This window comes from Salmo trutta, chromosome 16 (genome assembly GCF_901001165.1).
Source record: "Salmo trutta chromosome 16, fSalTru1.1, whole genome shotgun sequence".
NCBI classification, from domain to species: domain Eukaryota; kingdom Metazoa; phylum Chordata; class Actinopteri; order Salmoniformes; family Salmonidae; genus Salmo; species Salmo trutta.
The window spans coordinates 12,604,892-12,623,885 of NC_042972.1; the positions used below are offsets into that span (position 1 = coordinate 12,604,892).

An 18,994-nucleotide genomic window follows, 5' to 3' on the forward strand; every position below is an offset into this window, starting at 1 on the left:
ATGCCACGGCTGCAACGCAGTAGCGTCTCCTGACTGGCTGAGTAGATGGGGCTGGGTGGATTTTTCCAAATTCAACAGACATGCATCGCATTAACCAGCCTTATAATAGCTCATTTCCATTTCAATTAATTTCTCCAAACTCTGAATAGAATAGGAATAGAGTTATAGGCCTACTCAGGCTGGTTATAGGTAGACTATCGCCGGACAGCAACATAATAAAGTAAAGCACGGATCATTGGGAGCAAGATCAGAACGACTGCAAATACTTGATCCATGAATTAAATAATTAAACAGGAAGCCTAACATCCATATGTTTAAATCAAAAGGCCTGATTAACATGACGTCAAAAACGCAGCCACATCCCGAGTCCCCGATGCCGACACGTTCAGGAAAAAAAAAATATGGTTTAATATTTCGTTTAAAAGCTCTTATAACGGCCAAGAGATCAATAAACACTTTTCAATGAGAAAAAATAAATCCAGTATGGGTAAAAAATAATAATAATATGCCTACGATGAAATACTCGTTATTTTAAGCAGACCAAAAAACGACTTAGCCTACAGTACCAGTCAAAAGTTTGGAAACGCCTACTCATTCAAGGGTTTTTCTTAACTTTTCCTATTTTCTACATTGCAGAATAATAATGAAGACAATTAAATAATACATATGGATTCATGTAGTAACCAAAGTGTTAAACAAATCAAAATATATTTCATATTTAAAATTCTTCAAAGTAGCCACCGTTTGCCTTGATGACAGCTTTGCACACTCTTGGCATTCTCTCAACCAGCTTCTCCTGGAATGCTTTTCCAACAGTGTTGAAGGAGTTCCCACATATGCTCAGCACTTGTTGGCTGCTTTTCTTTCACTCTGCAGTCCAACTCATCCCAAACCATCACAATTGGGCTGAGGTCAGGTGATTGTGGAGGCCAGGTCATCTGCTGCAGCACTCCATCACTCTTCTTCTTGGTTAAATAGCCCTTACACAGTCTGGAGGTGTGTTGGGTTATTGTCCTGTTGAAAAACAAAATGATAGTCCCACTAAGCGCAAACCAGATGGGATAGCGTATTGCTGCAGAATGCTGTGGTAGCCATGCAGGAAGCCACGGTGGGAATTACACATGCGGAGATCATTCATTCACCTACTCTGCGTCTCAGAAAGACATGGAGGTTGGAACCAAATTTGGACTCATCAGACCGAAGGACAGATTTCCACCGGTCTAATGTCCATTGCTCATGTTTCTAGGCCCAAGCAAGTCTCTTATTATTATTGGTGTCCTTTAGTAGTGGTTTCTTTGCAGCAATTCAACCATGAAGCCCTGATTCACGCAGTCTCCTCTGAACAGTTGATGTGTCTGTTACTATAACTCTGTGAAGCATTTACTTGGGCTGCAGTTTCTGAGGCTGGTAACTCTAATGAACTTATCCTCTGCAGCAGAGGTAACTCTGAAGTCCTCATGAGAGCCAGTTTCTTCATAGTGCTTGATGGTTTTTGCGACTGCACTTGAAGAAACTTTCAAAGTCCTTGGAACTTTTCCAGATTGACTTACCTTCATGTCTTAAAATAAGGATGGACTGTCGTTTCTCTTTGCTTATTTGAGCTGTTCTAGCCATAATATGGACTTGGTCTTTTATCAAATAGGGCTATCTTCTGTATACCACCCCTACCTTGTCACAACACAACTGATTGGCTCAATCGCATTAAGAAGGAAATAAATTCCAGAAATGAACTTTTAACAAGGCACACGTGTTAATTGAAATGTATTCCAGGTGACTACCTCATGATGCTGGTTGAGAGAATGCCAAGACTGTGCAAAGCTTTCATGAAGGTAAAGGGTGGCTACTTTGAAGAATCTCAAATATAAAATATATTTTGATTTGTTTAACGCTTTTTTGGTTACTACATGATTCCATATGTGTTATTTCATAGTTTATGTCTTCACTATTAATCTACAATGTAGAAAATAGTAAAAATAATGAAAAACCCTGGAATGAGAAGGTGTGTGCAAACTTTTGACTGGTACTGTACATTTGAACACCACCACAGAAGCTTCGCTATTCGGGATCTTCCCAATTAAGTAGCCTAGTTTTGTTGTTTGGCTACTTGAAGAGAACTATGGCCTAACATTCGCAGCCAACCTCTTCCAATGCATTGTGGACAAGTGTGCATCGAATTCCATGAGATGAAGAGCGGAAATGAGTATAAAATCCTGGCATTTAAACCATACTCGATTTTCGAAAATTCACATACTCCATTTTCGCATACAGAGAATGCATCACGTGCGATTGCGTTGTTTCCCATTATTCGTTGATTTTGGTAATGCATCCCCATAGCTGTTGTCAAAGCGAAAAAGAGTATGACATCCTGCATTTAAAGTAGGCTTGGGTGGTATACCGGGGTATTTGAAAAAGGCACGTGAAGGTTTTTCAATACTGTCAATACTGTCAAAACAATTTCTTAGAAGTTTTTCAATAAATTTGAATATTTGTAGATACTTTTGAAGTTAATACCTGCAGTCAACTTAAGCAATAAATTAGGAGATTACGTTCTTCATTTCCCCTGTCATATTTGACATTATGAAGAGTTCCCGTAGTACCCCAGAACAGTTATGCCAGTCACGTTTGTTCGTAAATAGCACAACGGGAGACGGCGGGAGCTGTTGTGTGGCGCACACGAGGTGATGAAGTACACTTTTATGCAATTCACTACTAAATATTTGCCATCAGATATCTTATAATAGCTTTCTGCCAGAAGTCAAAGACCTCTGGCAGATATCTTATAATAGCTTTCTGCCAGAAGTCAAAGACCTCTGGATGAGTTGTCTGAACAACTACCATTTGTTCCCTGTACTTCCTACTAGCGTTTTTTTCCTCCTCCGTTCTTCACCCCTCTGATCCTTGTACACATGCATGCTTTTCTGAAGGAAGAACAGCATCACAACTTTGTTCATTTGCACAATTTCTCTCGTTCACTTTAGCTTGAAAGATGTCCACACTCACTGAAAATGACATGCTACACTTGTATAACTTAATGAGCTGGATTTGCCTGTCTTAGCAATTAGTTTATGTTAGCGAAATACTGATGAGTGAAAACTGTGATTTCACAATTAATTTGCACAAAAGACCCAATGGACTTTTCTAGCGTTTTTAGCGTCCCCTTGTTTGCTATGCTGCTAATACTGTAAATCCTGGGCTAAGAGGACAGTATGACAATGTGAAAATCTGGATACCGCCCAAGTCTAATTTAAAGTACAATCGATTTTCTAAACGTCGTATAGTCGTGGCCAAAAGTTGAGAATGACACAAATATGAATTTTCACAAAGTCTGCTGCCTCAGTTTGTATGATGGCAATTTGCATATACTCCAGAATGTTATGAAGAGTGATCAGATGAATTGCAATTAATTGCAAAGTCCCTCTTTGCCATGCAAATGACCTGAATCCCCAAAAAACATTTCCACTGCATTTCAGCCCTGCCACAAAAAGGACCAGCTGACATCATGTCAGTGATTCTCTCGTTAACACAGGTGTGAGTGTTGACGAGGACAAGGCTGGAGATCACTCCGTCATGCTGATTGAGTTCGAATAACAGACTGGAAGCTTCAAAAGGAATGTGGTGCTTGGAATCATTGTTCTTCCTCTGTCAACCATGGTTACCTGCAAGGAAACACGTGCGGTCAACATAGTTTTGCACAAAAAGGGATTCACAGGCAAGGATATTGCTGCCAGTAAGATTGCACCTAAATCAACCATTTATCGGATCATCAAGAACTTCAAGGAGAGCGGTTCAATTGTTGTGAAGAAAGCTTCAGGGCGCCCAAGAAAGTCCAGCAAGCGCCAGGACCGTCTCCTAAAGTTGATTCAGCTGCGGGATCAGGGAACCACTAGTACAGAGCTTGCTCAGGAATGGCAGCAGGCAGGTGTGAGTGCATCTGCACACACAGTGAGGCGAAGACTTTTGGAGGATGGCCTGGTGTCAAGAAGGGCAGCAAAGAAGCCACTTCTTTCCAGGAAAAACATCAGGGACAAACTGATATTCTGCAAAAGGTACAGGGATTGGACTGCTGAGGACTGGGGTAAAGTCATTTTCTCTGATGAATCCCCTTTCCGATAGTTTGGGGTATCCGGAAAAAAGCTTGTCCGGAGAAGACAAGGCGAGCGCTACCATCAGTCCTGTGTCATGCCAACAGTAAAGCATCCTGAGACCATTCATGTGTGGGGTTGCTTCTCAGCCAAGGGAGTGGGCTCACTCACGATTTTGCCTAAGAACACAGCCATGAATAAAGAATGGTACCAACACATCCTCCGAGAGCAACTTCTCCCAACCATCCAGGAACAGTTTGGTAACGAACAATGCCTTTTCCAGCATGATGGAGCAGCTTGCCATAAGGCAAAAGTGATAACTAAGTGGCTCGGGGAACAAAACATTGATATTTTGGGTCCATGGCCAGGAAACTCCCCAGACCTTAATCCCATTGAGAACTTGTGGTCAATCCTCAAGAGGCGGGTGGACAAACAAAACCCCACAAATTCTGACAAACTCTAAGCATTGATTATGCAAGAATGGGCTGCCATCAGTCAGGATGTGGCCCAGAAGTTAATTGACAGCATGCCAGGGCGGATTGCAGAGGTCTTGAAAAAGAAGGGTCAACACTGCAAATATTGACTCTTTGCATCAACTTCATGTAATTGTCAATAAAAGCCTTTGACACTTATGAAATGCTTGTAATTATACTTCAGTATTCCATAGTAACATCTGACAAAAATATCTAAAGACATTGAAGCAGCAAATTTTGTGAAAATGTATATTTGTGTCATTCTCAAAACTTTTGGCCACGACTGTACTATTCATCTTTCTTTTGTCACATACTCAAGCGGGACACAAACAAGCAGGCAGCTGAGTCCTGTTTTACCACCTGAGTAAGTACTATTTAGGACACAAGTATGGGTAATCGGACAAGGCCACTCACTCACACACACACACAAACTTCATTCTGACTCTACACAAACAGACTCATATACAATCATCAAATACACTGCTGCTAGTCTGTTTATCTTATTTCCTGATGCCTATTCATACAAGTGCCTTCAGAAAGTATTCACACCCCTTTACTTTTTCCAAATGTTGTTGTGTTACAAAGTGGGATTAAAATGGATTTGTCATTTTTTTGTCAACAATATACACAAAATACTTTAGTGTTAAAATGGAAGACAAAAATTGTAATATATGTATATATATGAAAAATAAAACACCAAAATATCTTGATTAGACAAGTATTCAATACATGTTAGAATGCCCTTTGGCAGTGATTACAGCTGTGAGTCTTTCTGGGTAAGTCTCTAAGAGCTTTGCACACCTGGATTGTACAATATTTGCACATTATTCTTTTCATGTCAAATTGATTGTTGATTTGTCCATTGTTGGACGACCATTTTCAGGTCTTGCCATAGATTTTCATGCAGATTTAAGTCAAAACTGAAACTCAGCCACTCAGGAACATTCACTGTCTTCTTGGTAAGCAACTCCAGTATAGATTTGGCCTTGTGTTTTAGCTGCTAAATGGTGAATTAATATCCCACTGTCTGGTGGAAAGCAGACTGAACCAAGTATTCCTCTAGGATTTTGCATGTGCTTAGCTCTATATGTTTATCTGAATAACTCCCCAGTCCTTAACGATTACAAGCATACCCATAACATGATGCAGCCACCACTATGCTTGAAGATATGGAGAGTGGTACTCCATAATGTGTTCTATTGGATTTGTCCCAAACAAAACACTTTGTATTCAGGACAAAAACCGAATTGTTTTGCCACATTTCTTGCAGTATTACTTTTGTTGCAAACAGGAGGCATTAAAAAAATATATATATTCTGTGCAGACTTCCTTCTATTCACTCTGTCAATGAGGTTAGTAAGTATTGTGGAGTATCTACAATGTTGTTTATCCTTCCTCAGTTTTCTCCTATCACAGCCATTAAACTCTATAACTGTTTTAAAGTCACAACTGGATTCATTGTCAAATCCCTGAGTGGTTTCCTTCCTCTCCGGCAACTGACACTAGGTGTATTGACACACCATCCAAAGTGTAGTTAATGACTTCACCATGCTCAAAGGGATATTCAATGTCTGCTTTTTTTATTTTTACCCATCTACCAATAGGTGCCCTTCTTTGCAAGGCATTAGAAAACCTCCCTGGTCTTTGTGGTTGAATCTGTATTTGAAAATCATTGCTCGACTGAGGGACCTCACAGATAGTTGTATGTGGGGTACAGTGATGAGGTAGTCATTCAAAAATCATGTTAAACACTATTATTGTAGATAAAAAAAAAACAATGAACATACATTATTGTTTCAATCAATTTCACATAATAATTTGATGATGCTCATTATATAGTAAGGTTGAACCAAAAGATTATATGTAACAAAATGTAAATGATATATGAAATTATTATGTGAATTGAATGAAACAATAATGTATGTTGATGCTAATATGATGTACAATATTCCATTATGTTTCTATATAACAACAGTGTAATATATTTAATATGACATATACAATTTTAACAGTTTCCCCTAATTAATTTTAAATAACTTAATCATTATGAGACAGCCCTCACTACTGTCATTGGTTTCACTAATTGCACTGTGTGTCTACATAACCTGGTTCAAGTACTCCCAGTATTGCTGGGAGATTATACATAGTGTGCGACTTTCTTTATTTTGATAGTAAACACTATTATTGCACACAGAGTGAGTCCATGCAACTTATTGTGTAACTTGTTAAAGGAAAACTCCACCCAAAAACTATATTTTGGTATTTGTTTGTCCATTATCCATTGTTGACATAGTCCTAAACGTTTTGAAAGATATGTAACTTTCAAAATACAGGAAGCATCCCCGTATGATGCATTTTAATTATATGCAACTTATTATGTGACATGTTAAGCACATTTTTACTCCTGAACTTATTTAGACTTGTCATAACAAAGTGGTTGAATAGTTATTGACTCAAAACACTACAGCTTTACATTTTTTTATTACATTTTAAATATTTAAAAAAACATAATTCCACTTTGAAATTATGGGGTATAGTGGGTAGGCCAGTGACCAAAAAAATCACAATTGAATCCATTTTAAATTCAGGCTGTAACAACACAATTTGGAAAAAGTCAAGGGGCGTGAATAATTTCTGAAGGCACTCCATCTACCACTCCAGTATACCTGCACATTGTAAATAAGGTATAGGCACTGACCATGGAAATGACTCTGTATATTGCTTCCTCATGTTCTTCTTACTTCTACTTCTCATGTACACTATGGATATTAGTTACTGCATTGTTGGGCAAGAGCTTGCAAGAAACTGTACAATAAAACTTGAAAGTTGACCAACTGCAGAACAGCAGATAGCTTGTTGCAGAGGATGCTACATACAGTCTGACCAACCTTGTGACATATCTCAGTCTTGACTTCCTTCAGGGCCCGGTCGGAAAACACACAACCACAGGTACGCAGAAAACAGAACCTGAGAGACAAGATCACACATAACGGTTAAGGTTGTGATGCAACAAACCTCTATTGTCCCCTTTTACTCTGTCTACCTGCCCGTCGTCTCCTTACTTCTATTCCTATCCAGAAGGAGATCAGAATTATATTCTCCTAAAAAAATGATTAAAGAAAGTGACAATGCTCAAATAGTGGAGTGGCTCACGTTATCACTCAATCTCATCTCTACAGTTTAGCACTGAGTCCTACTGCACATACCTGGTCCCAGATCTGTGTGCGCTCTTACCAACTCCGTTACTGTCATTGTGAAGTCATGCTGACACTCAGGCTAGGGGCAACTGCACTAGATTCAGTGCCAGTACTCCGTAAGATGCCGATATTGTGAGATGACACTGAGACCAAACTGCACCCATCTACGCTTCTCATTGAAACCCATTGATAAGATGGTGAGACGTTGACGAGATGCTAGTATCTAGGGTCCTATACATTAGTGCACACCGTAGCAAAACATTTTGCAAAGGAGAACAAGCCTTACTAATTGGACAAATTTAGGTAGGTCCCTCAGAGTGATGAAGAAATCCATGAGGAATGACGTGCACGCACACAGTACCTATGTTTTCCATTCATCTCCAGGCCCACCACAGGACAGATGAACATGGCACAGTGCATGTCCTCGTAGCGGTCCCCTTTGGTGTTCCTCCTCTCGCCTTCCCAGGCTGGGTTGTCAGTCAGGTTCAGCTCCTTTATATCCTGTGGAGTGACACACACACCATAATATTATGGGTTATTATTTCATTTGATTCCCTTTAGATAATGCAATGATATTAGGGCTGGGAATTGCCAGGGACCTCACAATAACATATTATCACGATACTTATGTAGCGATACGATATGTATTGCGATTCTCATGATTCTATATGTATTGTAATTTGGTACTGAGATTTTATTGCAAAGTGATGTTCCAAACATATTGCTCACTATATGTCTGCTGCGGAAACACAAGAGAGCCACGAGAAAACGAGTTCTGCTCAATCAGGGAAATAAAAGTGCAGGAAAGATGTTGGCTCGCTATTCCAAAAGAAGATGTAGAACAAGATACAGGTGTGGCCGCGGATAATTACCATACCTTAATGCCACGAAGGTGTGATACAACCTCGCTGTTGGGTCTATCTGCGGATTTATCCAGAAGGAACTCAATCACGGCATCTTTGTTATAAAGTCTGTAAACAAGAATAACATTTTGATTACGGAATACATGTGTGATAGTTCTAATCTAATAGACCTGTTTTGACCAAAATTTGAGAACTGTTAAATGTTGAATCTTGGCCCCTGACCATTTCCTGTTGCATGGGGCAAGATTTTTGATTTTATTTAACTAGGCAAGTCAGTTAAGAACAAATTCTTATTTACTACTACTGTATACTGACAGGGCTAGCTTGCCAGTAGATGGTGAGCAATTGTGGGAGGTTTGATGCCTTGCTCATGGGCACAGTGGTAGCAGATGGTACATGGTATCAATGACCAGCAGCCTTCCAGTTGCCAGTTCAGTTCCATTCCCATATTTGTGTTGCCCCAGTCCGGGTCTTAAACCATCAACCTTCCAGTTGCTGGTCTGCCTCGCCAACCTCTGTTTCTCAATCCTGGTCCTGGGGACCCAAAGGTGTGCACATTCTTGTTTTTGTCCTAAGACTACACAACTGATTCAAATTATCAATGTATTAAGCTTTGATGATTTGAATCAGGTGTGTAGTGCTATTGCAAAAAGTAAAATGTGCAACCCTTTGTGACTCTAGGACCAGGAAACACTGCTCTACAGGACCAATAAATGAGTGTGGTGCATAACTACAATGGTTTCTGCCCAAGATGACTCTATGCCCACAATTGTTCTCCACCCAGGGGTGCTGCACTGCAGGCAGTTGGGAAAAGCAGAAGACATATTTCCGTTCTAACCAACGGACAATAAAGTGTCTATTCTCTCCATGACGATGTCACAAGATGACTCATTGCACATCTCTACACCAACAACACTGTTGCGAATGTCTATTACAATAACTACTTTGAGTATTATTGTGAATTACTTGTTTATTGTGAAAGAATAATATTGTGAGAGACTAAAATATTGCATTATAACATGTTTACTTTGCCAACAAATGAGAGAGTTGAAATGAGAGAGCTAAAATGACACCTTTGAACTTGAGATGGGTTAATGGAATACTAAGTGAAATCTGGACACTGACAGGGCTAGAACATCTTACATGTAGCCAAATATGAAATGAACTCCTGCAGAATTAAGTATTTCTTCCAGGATAATGATACACCAAATGTTATTTTTGTCTCAGGAAAAGTGGAGCAATATGGAAAGATGTATTTCTTACAGTATCTCAAGCAAAAGTGAATATGCATTCATTCAGTCAGCTCTATAAGGAAATAAGAAAACAGGAAACCGCTCACCCAGAAGCGGCGCTACTTGTCCCCTCTGGGGATTTTAATGCAGGGAAACTTAAATCAGTTTTACCTTATTTCTATCAGCATGTTAAATGCGCAACCAGAGGGGAAAAAAATTCTAGATCTCCTTCAGTCCACACACAGAGACGTGTACAAAGCTTACCCTCGCCCTCCATTTGGCAAATCTGACCATAATTATATCCTCCTGATTCCTGCTTACAAGCAAAAAGTAAAGCAGGAAGCACCAGTGACTTAGTCTATAAAAAAGTGGGCAGATTAAGCAGATGCTAAACTACAGGACTGTTTTGCTAGCACAGACTGGAATACGTTCCGGGATTCTTCCGATGGCATTGAGGAAAGGAGGACCGAGCACGCCCCCATTCTCATCGACAGTGCTGCAGTGGAGGAAGTTGAGAGTTCAAGTTCCTTGGTGTCCACATCACCAACAAACTAACATGGTCCAAGCACACCAAGACAGTCGTGAAGAGGGCATGACAAAACCCATTCCCCCTCAGGAGACTGAAAGGATTTGGCATGGGTCCTCAGATCCTCAAAAGGTTCTACAGCTGCAACATCGAGAGCATCCTAACTGGTTGCATCACTGGCTGGTACGGCAACTGCTCGGCCTCCGACCGCAGGCACTGTAATGCGCACTGCCCAGTACATCACTGGGGCTAAGCTGCCTGCTATCCAGGACCTCTACACCAGGCGGTGTCAGAGGAAGGCCCTAAAAATTGTCAAAGACCCCAGCCACCCCAGTCAGACTGTGCAGTTTGGTCACACAACACAATGCCACAGATGTCTAAAGTTGAGGGAGCGTGCAATCGGCATGCTGACTGCAGGAATGTCCACCAGAGCTGTTGCCAGAAAATTGAATGTTCATATCTCTACCATATGCCACCTTCAACGTTGTTTTAGAGAATTTGGCAGTACGTCCAATCTGCCTCTCAACGGCAGACCACGCGTAATAACACCAGCCAAGGACCTCCACATCTGACTTCTTCACCTGCAGGATCATCTGAGACCAGCTGATGAAAACTGAGAAGTATTTATGTCTGCAATAAAGCCCTTTTGTGGGGAAAAACTCATTCTGATTGGCTGGGCCAGGCTCCCCAGTGGGTGAGTCTGGCTCCTGGCTCCCCAGTGGGTGAGTCTGGCTCCGTGACCAAACTGCACTGGGCCTATGCCCTATCAGGCCCACCCAGTTATGTAAAATCCATAGATTAGGGCCTACTGAATTTATTTCAATTGACTGATTTCCTTATAAAATTGTAACTCAGTAAAATTGTTGAAAATTGTGTTTATATTTTTGTTCAGTGTAAATACATAAGTGTCACACCAGCTATATGACTAGTACACAACAACGGAGATGTAATTTATAGATCGGCAGGTAAGGGTGCTCTCAAGCGGCTAGATGTCCTTTACCATTCGGTCATCAGATTTGCCACCAATGCTCCTTATAGGACACACCACTGCACCCTATAATCCTCTGTAAACTGGTCATCTCTGTATACCCGTTGCAAGACCCACTGGTTGATGCTTATTTATAAAACCCTCTTAGGCCTCACTCCCCCCATCTGAGATATTTACTGCAGCTCTCCTCTTCCACATACACCTGTTCTGCCAGTCACATTCTATTAAAGGTCCCCAAAGCACACACATCCCTGGGTTGCTCCTCTTTTCAGTTCGCTGCAGCTAGAGACTGGAACGAGCTGCAACAAACACTCAAACTGGACAGTTTTATCTCAATCTCTTCATTCAAAGACTCAATCACGGACACTCTTACTGACAGTTGTGGCTGCTTTGCGTGATGAATTGTTGTCTCTACATTCTTGCCCTTTGTGCTGTTGTCTGTGCCCAATAATGTTTGTACCATGTTTTGTGCTGCTACCATGTTGTGTTGCTGCCATGCTATGTTGTTGTCTTGGGTTTCTCTTTATGTAGTGTTGACTCTTGTCCCCGCAGGAGGCCCTTTGGTAGGCCGTCATTGTAAATAAGAATTTGTTCTTAAGTGACTTGCCTAGTTAAACAAAGGTAAAATAAATCAAATAAAAAACAACAAACTGATATAAATCATCCTCACCTTCCCAGATCACAAGTAACAATAGGGCGCCGGAGTTTCTCCGTGCTGAGAGCACAATACTTCCACCGAGCAGCAAGCGCTGCATTTTTGTCAACCTTGAGTGGAGAGATTCACACTTTCAACTTAGTTCATGCCCACTGCTGTTACGTTGTATTTGGTTATATCTTAAATACTTCGTCGCTAGCTAAATACCGTTAGTGAAAGGGGCCAACCAAGGAAGGAATTGTTACAGTAACTCTGATTGAGATGCAGGACCACTGCACTACCACCTGTGCCATAATGCTCCGTATTAACTAGCTAATTACACAACCATGTCAAAGTATCTCATCAACTATGATGAATGTTGATGGTTTGTTATTTCTGAAACTAGCATAACAGGGTAGCTAGCTAGCTAGCGGACTTTACGTGGGCATGGCGAGTTAGTAAGCGAACTAACTGATGAATAAAAGCAAGCTAAATGTTTATATGTAACGTTATGTGGTGCACTATCGCTTCTCAGTTTGTTTTTTTAACAAAACATCCATAACGTTAGCTAGCTCATATGCGTTAACTAACGTTAGCTAGCTCATATGCGTTAACTAACGTTAGCTAGCTCATATGCGTTAACTAACGTTAGCTAGCTCATATGCGTTAACTAACGTTAGCTAGCTCATATGCGTTAACTAACGTTAGCTAGCTCATGTTAGCTAGCTCATATGCGTTAACTAACGTTAGCTAGTTTAAGCTAGCTAGCTATAAGTTTACCTTCTCAACTTTCTTTGGGCCTTTCACCAACTCATGCCTTTTAGGAATTGTTCCACCATCACATCCCATTTTGACAAAGAGCACAAAAAGTGATTTCTTGGAATGGCCTGATAATTTTGCACGGAGAAAATCCAAACAGGCTGGTTGTAAATAAACAAAGAATATTCAAAGAACATCTCTCAATGTTCCACAAATTTAGATGTCGCTCTCTAGTGTTCAGGAATAGGTTTGCCTGTTATAATATTTTCCAGTAATGACCACCAGGGAGCAGCATATAGGTTTTTACTACGACTTCAACCAGTTCAAAAACTTTGTCAAGAGGAAATTATACCAAAATAAGATGAATAGCTATGCTATTGTTAAAAAAAGGCATTTAAGTTTACATTCTTTTTCAAAATATGTTGTAAGAATTGCTCATTTTTTGCAAGCTTCTTTCTTGCACTTAAACTACAAGACGTATTCCCAAATAAACAAATTAATATTAATATTTCATCAGGTCACTTCTAACGCAATACTTAGAACTTTACAGATCTCAAGCATTCGATTGTAACTAGAAAAATTACATTTCCTGAAGAAAATGTGGTTTGCTTGCTCCTTTTGAGGTGTTTTTCATGGTAATTAAAGAAGTAGTAGTGGTAGTGGTAGGGACGGTGTTAGAAATTGTAGTAATAGGGTTGTCATAGGCTATGGGTTAGTCATAGTGACCTATTTTGGGATGGTTTGTAGGTGTGGAGTTATTATAGTGGGTTATAGTGGGCTAGTAGTAATGGTCGTGGTACTATAGTAGTTGTTACTGTAGCAGTAGTGGTGGTGGTGGTAGTAGTAGTAGTAGTGGTAGTTACTTCAATAGTAGTGGTATTAGTAACAACTGTGGTAAATTGTAGCATGAAGATTTATTGGAGCAATCTTAGTTGAGTCAGTCTGTACACCCTGGACCAGAGCTAGTTATTGAGGACCAGAGCTAGATCAATGCTACTAGCTACAGGCTGGACAAGAGCAGGACCAGAGCTAGTACCAACCAGCGCTAGCTAGCTACTAGCTACGTCCTGGACCAGAGCTAGTTAGTGCTTCCCAGAGCTAGTGCGGACCAGAGATAGCTATGTACTAGCTACACCCTGGACCAGAGCTAGTGGTAGTGGTAGTCACAGCAGTAGTAATGGTAATAGCAGTAATTGTAGTAACAGGGTTGTCATAGGCTATGGGTTAGTTATAGTGAGTTATTTTGGGGTGGTTTGTAGGTTTGGAGTTATTACAGCAGGTTATACAGTAGTTGGTTAGTATAGTAGGCTAGAGTGAGTACTACAGAATGTGTTTTTAAGCTTTATAATTGTTTTAGTTTGAATATTCTGAAAGTTCTGTGACAGTGATTTCAGTTTGTAATGTTGAAGCCTGCATTCCACCATTGAAATGAATGAGGATACAACAAGCTATATAGTTTATGAAATATGAATGGTAGCGAAAAGCTTTGTTGAAGCAATCTATGTTGTGTCAGTCTGCACATTTTAACTTTGGGTTGGTGTTTGTAACAGAAACGGTTCAACATCAGTGGCAAATCCACATTTGCCTTTGAAGTCGATGGAGCTTTTATGCCCGCATTCCGTCATTGAAATGAATTGGGATACAAAAAAGGTCAATCGTTTATAAAGTATAAATAGTATCAACCAGAATGCGAATTATACCGTGACATTCAAGGGCGGGGGGTCTTTAACTTTCCACGGGTTTGCGCCATAACATAACCATGTTCATTTTGTAACATTTCATTAGGAATCAAACCCAATTCACTAATTTGGCCGTTTTCCCGCCATTTCTGGGCCTTTTTTTCATAAAATGTCGAAACACAATGGCCACAAGTCACAAATTAGCAAGCCTCTTGGGCTCACCGGACACTGACATGGACTCTGACCCCCAACTTAGCCAAGATAATGGTGGCTATCAATAAGTCTGAACAGACTATGCTGGCTAAGTTGGAGTCACTATCCACTGACCTATCCACATAAACAGCCACTCTCGCCACTGAGGTCAACACAAAGATTGGCTCTACAAGACGTGGTGAAACAGGACACCCGATCATAGTCTGCCGATGGAAAAACGTATGTGCTATGGCTTTACACCCACTGCTATATTGTGATAAGAGTTACCTGTCTAACTGAACACAGATGGTGTTCTTTAAAGGAAGCCTCTCCAACATAATAAAATAGAATAAGGAATTCCCCAAGGCAGCTGTCTAGGCCCACTGCTTTTTTCAATCCTTACTAATGACATGACTATGAGTAAAGCCAGTGTGTCTATGTATGTGGATGACTCAACACTATACATATCAGCTACTACAGCAAGTGAAATCACTGCAACACTTAACAAAGAGCTGCCATTAGTTTCAGAATGGGTGGCAAGGAATACATTTGTCCTAAATATTTATAAAACTAAAAGCATTGTATTTGGGACAAATCATACACTTAACCCTAAACCTCAACTAAATCTTGTAATAAATAATGTGGAAATTCAGGAAGTTGAGGTGACTAAACTGCTTGGAGTAACCCTGTATTGTAAACTGTCATGGTCAAAACATGCTGATACAACAGTAGATAAGATGGGGAGAAGTCTGTCCATAATAAAGCACTGCTCTAAACAGCAGGTCCTACATGCCCTAGTTTTGTCGCACCTGGACTACTGTTCAGTCATGTGGTCAGGTGCCACAAAGAGGGACCTCGGAAAATTACAATTGGCTCAGAACAGGGCAGCACGGCTGGCCCTTAAATGTACACGGAAAGCTAACATTAATAATATGTATGTAAATTTCTTGTAGCTCAAAGTGGAGGAGAGATTGACTTCATCACTATTTGTTTTTGTAAGAAGTGTTGACATGCTGAGTGCACCGAGGTGTCTGTTTAAGCTACTAGCACACAGCTCGGACACCCATGCGTTCCCCAGAAGACATGCCACCTGTAAGGGGTGCGTACTGGCGGCAGAGAAGTCAGGCGCAGTAGAGCAAAAACTGTGTTTACAACGGTGCAGTTTAATAATAAAAACCACCGGAAACAGAACAATCAATCAATGGGTACAAAAACCGTCGCACACCAGACATTATGTGCACAAGGACATAGGGGGAACAGAGGGTTAAATACACAACATGTAATGATGGAATTGAAACCAGGTGTGTGGAAAGACAAGACAAAACAAATGGAAAATGAAAAGTAGATCGATGATGGCTAGAAGACCGGCGACGCCGACCGCCGAACGCCGCCCGAACAAGGAGAGGCACCGACTTTGTCGGAAGTTGTGACACCACCAAATGTCCCGTCACAATCCCCAAGTCAAGAACAGACTATGGGAGGTGCACAGTACTACATAGAACCATGGCTACATTCCACATCAGGTAACTGATGCAAGCAGTAGAATCAGATTTAAAAACAGACAAAACCACACCTTATGGAACAGCGGGGACTGTGAAGAGACACACCCACAGGCACAGACACACATACACATGATAACACGCTCACTCTACACACACGTACAGATGGATTTTGTATTGTAGATACAGTGCATTCTAAAAGTATTCAGACCCCTTCCGTTTCTCCACATTTTGTTTTGTTACAGCCTTAATATTACATTTATTAAATAAAACATTTCCCTCATCAATCTACACACAATACCCCATAATGACAAAGCGATAACAGGTTTTTAGAAATTCTTGCAAATGTATTATTACAAATAAAAAACACAAATACCTTATTTACAGAAATATTCAGACCCTTTGCAATGAGACTCAAAATTGAGCTCAGGTACATCCTATTTCCATTGATCATCCTTGAGATGTTTCTACAACTTGATTGGAGTCCACCTGTGGTAAATTCAATCGATTGGACATAATTTGGAAAGGCACATGTGTCTACATAAGATCCCACAGTTAACAGTGCATGTCCGAGCAAAAACCATGCCATTAGGTCATATAAATTGTCCGTAGAGCTCTGAGACAGGATTGTGTCGAGGTACAGATCTGGGGAAGGCTACCAAAACATTTCTGCAGCATTGAAGGTCCCCAAGAACACAGTAGCCTCCAGAATTCTTAATTGGAAGAAGTTTGAAACCACCAAGACTCTTCCTAGAGCTGTCTACCCGGCCAAACTGAGCAATCGGAGGAGAAGGGCCTTGGTCAGGGAGGTGACCAAGAACCCGATGGTCACACTGACAAAGCTCTAGAGTTCCTCTGTGGAGATAGGAGAACCTTCCAGAAGGACAACCATCTCTGCAGCACTCCACCAATCAGGCCTTTGTGGCCAGATGGAAGCCACTCCTCAGTAAAAGGCACATGACAGCCCACTTGCAGTTTGCCAAAATGCATCTAAAGACTCTCAGACCATGAGAAACAAGATTATCTGGTCTGATGAAACCAAGATTGAACTCTTTGGCCTGAATGCCAAGTGTCACATCTGGAGGAAACCTGGCACCATCCCTACGGTGAAGCATGGTGGTGGCAGCATCATGCTGTGGGGATGTTTTTCAGCGGCAAGGACTGGGAGACTAGTCAGAATCGAGGGAAAGATGAACAGAGCAAAGTACAGAGAGATCCTTGATGGAAACCTGCTCCAGAGCACTCAGGACCTCAGACTGGGGTGAAGGTTCCCCTTAAACAGGACAATGACCCTAAGCACACAGCCAAGACAGCACAGGAGTGGCTTCGGGACAAGCCTCTGAATGTCCTTTAGTGGCCCAGCCAGAGCCCGCACTTGAACCCGATCAACAATCTCTGGAGAGCCCTGAAAATAGCTGTTCAGCGACACTCCCCATCCAATCTGACAGAGCTTGAGAGGATCTGCAGAGAAGAATGGGAGAAACTCCCCAAATAGAGGTGTGCCAAGCTTGTAGCATCATGCCCAAGAAGACTCGAGACTGTAATCGCTGCCAAAGTTTCTTCAACAAAGTACTGAGTACAGTGTCTGAATACTTAAGTAATTGTTATATTTCAGTATATATATTTTTTATAAATTGGCAAACATTTCTAAAGACCTGTTTTTGCTTTGTCATTATGGGGTATTGTGTGTAGATTAGAAAGTTAGAAAGTTAGAAACCAATATACACAGGCAGAAAAGCCAAGGCTAGCTTTTTCAAGCAGAAATTTGCTTCCTGCAACACAAACTCAAAAAAGTTCTGGAACATTGTAAAGTCCATGGAGAATAAGAGCACCTCCTCCCAGCTGCCCGCTGCACTGAGGATAGGAAACTCTGTCACCACCGATAAATCCACTATAATTGAGAATTTCAATAAGCATTTTACTACGGCTGGCCATGCTTTCCACCTGGCCACCCCTACCCCGGTCAACAGCACTGCACCCCCCACAGCAACTTGCCCAAGCCTTCCCCATTTCTCCTTCTCCCAAATCCAGTCAGCTGATGTTCTGAAAGAGCTGCAAAATCTGGACCGCACAAATCAGCCGGGCTAGACAATCTGGACCCTTTCTTTCTAAAACTATCTGCCGAAATTGTTGCAATCCCTATTACTAGTCTGTTCAACCTTTCTTTTGTGTCGTCTGAGATTCCCACAGATTAGAAAGCAGCTGCGGTCATCCCCCTCTTCAAAGGGGGGGGACACTTGACCCAAACTGCTACAGACCTATATCTATCCTACCCTGCCTTTCTAAGGTCTTCGAAAGCCAAGTTAACAAACAGATAACCGACCATTCCGAATCCCACCGTACCTTCTCCGCTATGCAATCTGGTTTCAGAGCTGGTCATGGGTGCACCTCAGCCACGCTCAAGGTCCTAATCGATATCTTAACCGCCATCGATAAGAAACAGTACTGTGCAGCCGTATTCATTAACCTGGCCAAGGCTTTCGACTCTGTCAATCACCACATCCTCATTGGCAGACTCAACAGCCCTGGTTTCTCAAATGATTGCCTCGACTGGTTCACCAACTACTTCTCCGACAGAGTTCAGTGTGTCAAATCGGAGGGCCTGTTGTCCGGGCCTCTGGCAGTCTCTATGGGGGTGCCACAGGGTTCAATTCTTGGGCCGACTCTCTTCTCTGTATATATCAATGATGTCGCTCTTGCTGCTGGTGAGTCTCTGATCCACCTCTACGCAGACGACACCATTCTGTATACTTCTGGCCCTTCTTTGGACACTGTGTTAATAACCCTCCAGACAAGCTTCAATGCCATAGAACTCTCCTTCCGTGGCCTACAACTGCTCTTAAATACAAGTAAAACTAAATGCATGCTCT

General features: G+C 41.4%; 1 protein-coding gene across 3 annotated transcripts in view; it reads right to left on the bottom strand.

Moving 5' to 3' along the window:
- The window catches only part of rtf2 (replication termination factor 2), a 58,086-nt gene extending 45,143 nt beyond the window's left edge, over positions 1-12,943 (bottom strand). For 2 of the 3 annotated variants that reach the window (XM_029693036.1, XM_029693035.1), the window contains exons 1-5: positions 12,776-12,943; positions 12,032-12,126; positions 8,630-8,723; positions 8,114-8,253; positions 7,444-7,522 (exon numbers count right to left, since the gene is read on the bottom strand). In XM_029693036.1, the coding sequence (XP_029548896.1) occupies positions 7,444-7,522; positions 8,114-8,253; positions 8,630-8,723; positions 12,032-12,126; positions 12,776-12,844 (477 nt within the window). In that variant the 5' untranslated portion in view covers positions 12,845-12,943. The remainder of the gene's footprint in view (positions 1-7,443; positions 7,523-8,113; positions 8,254-8,629; positions 8,724-12,031; positions 12,127-12,775) is intronic. The other variant, XM_029693033.1, reaches the window with a different exon arrangement.
- Between the last annotated feature and the right edge of the window lie 6,051 nt (positions 12,944-18,994).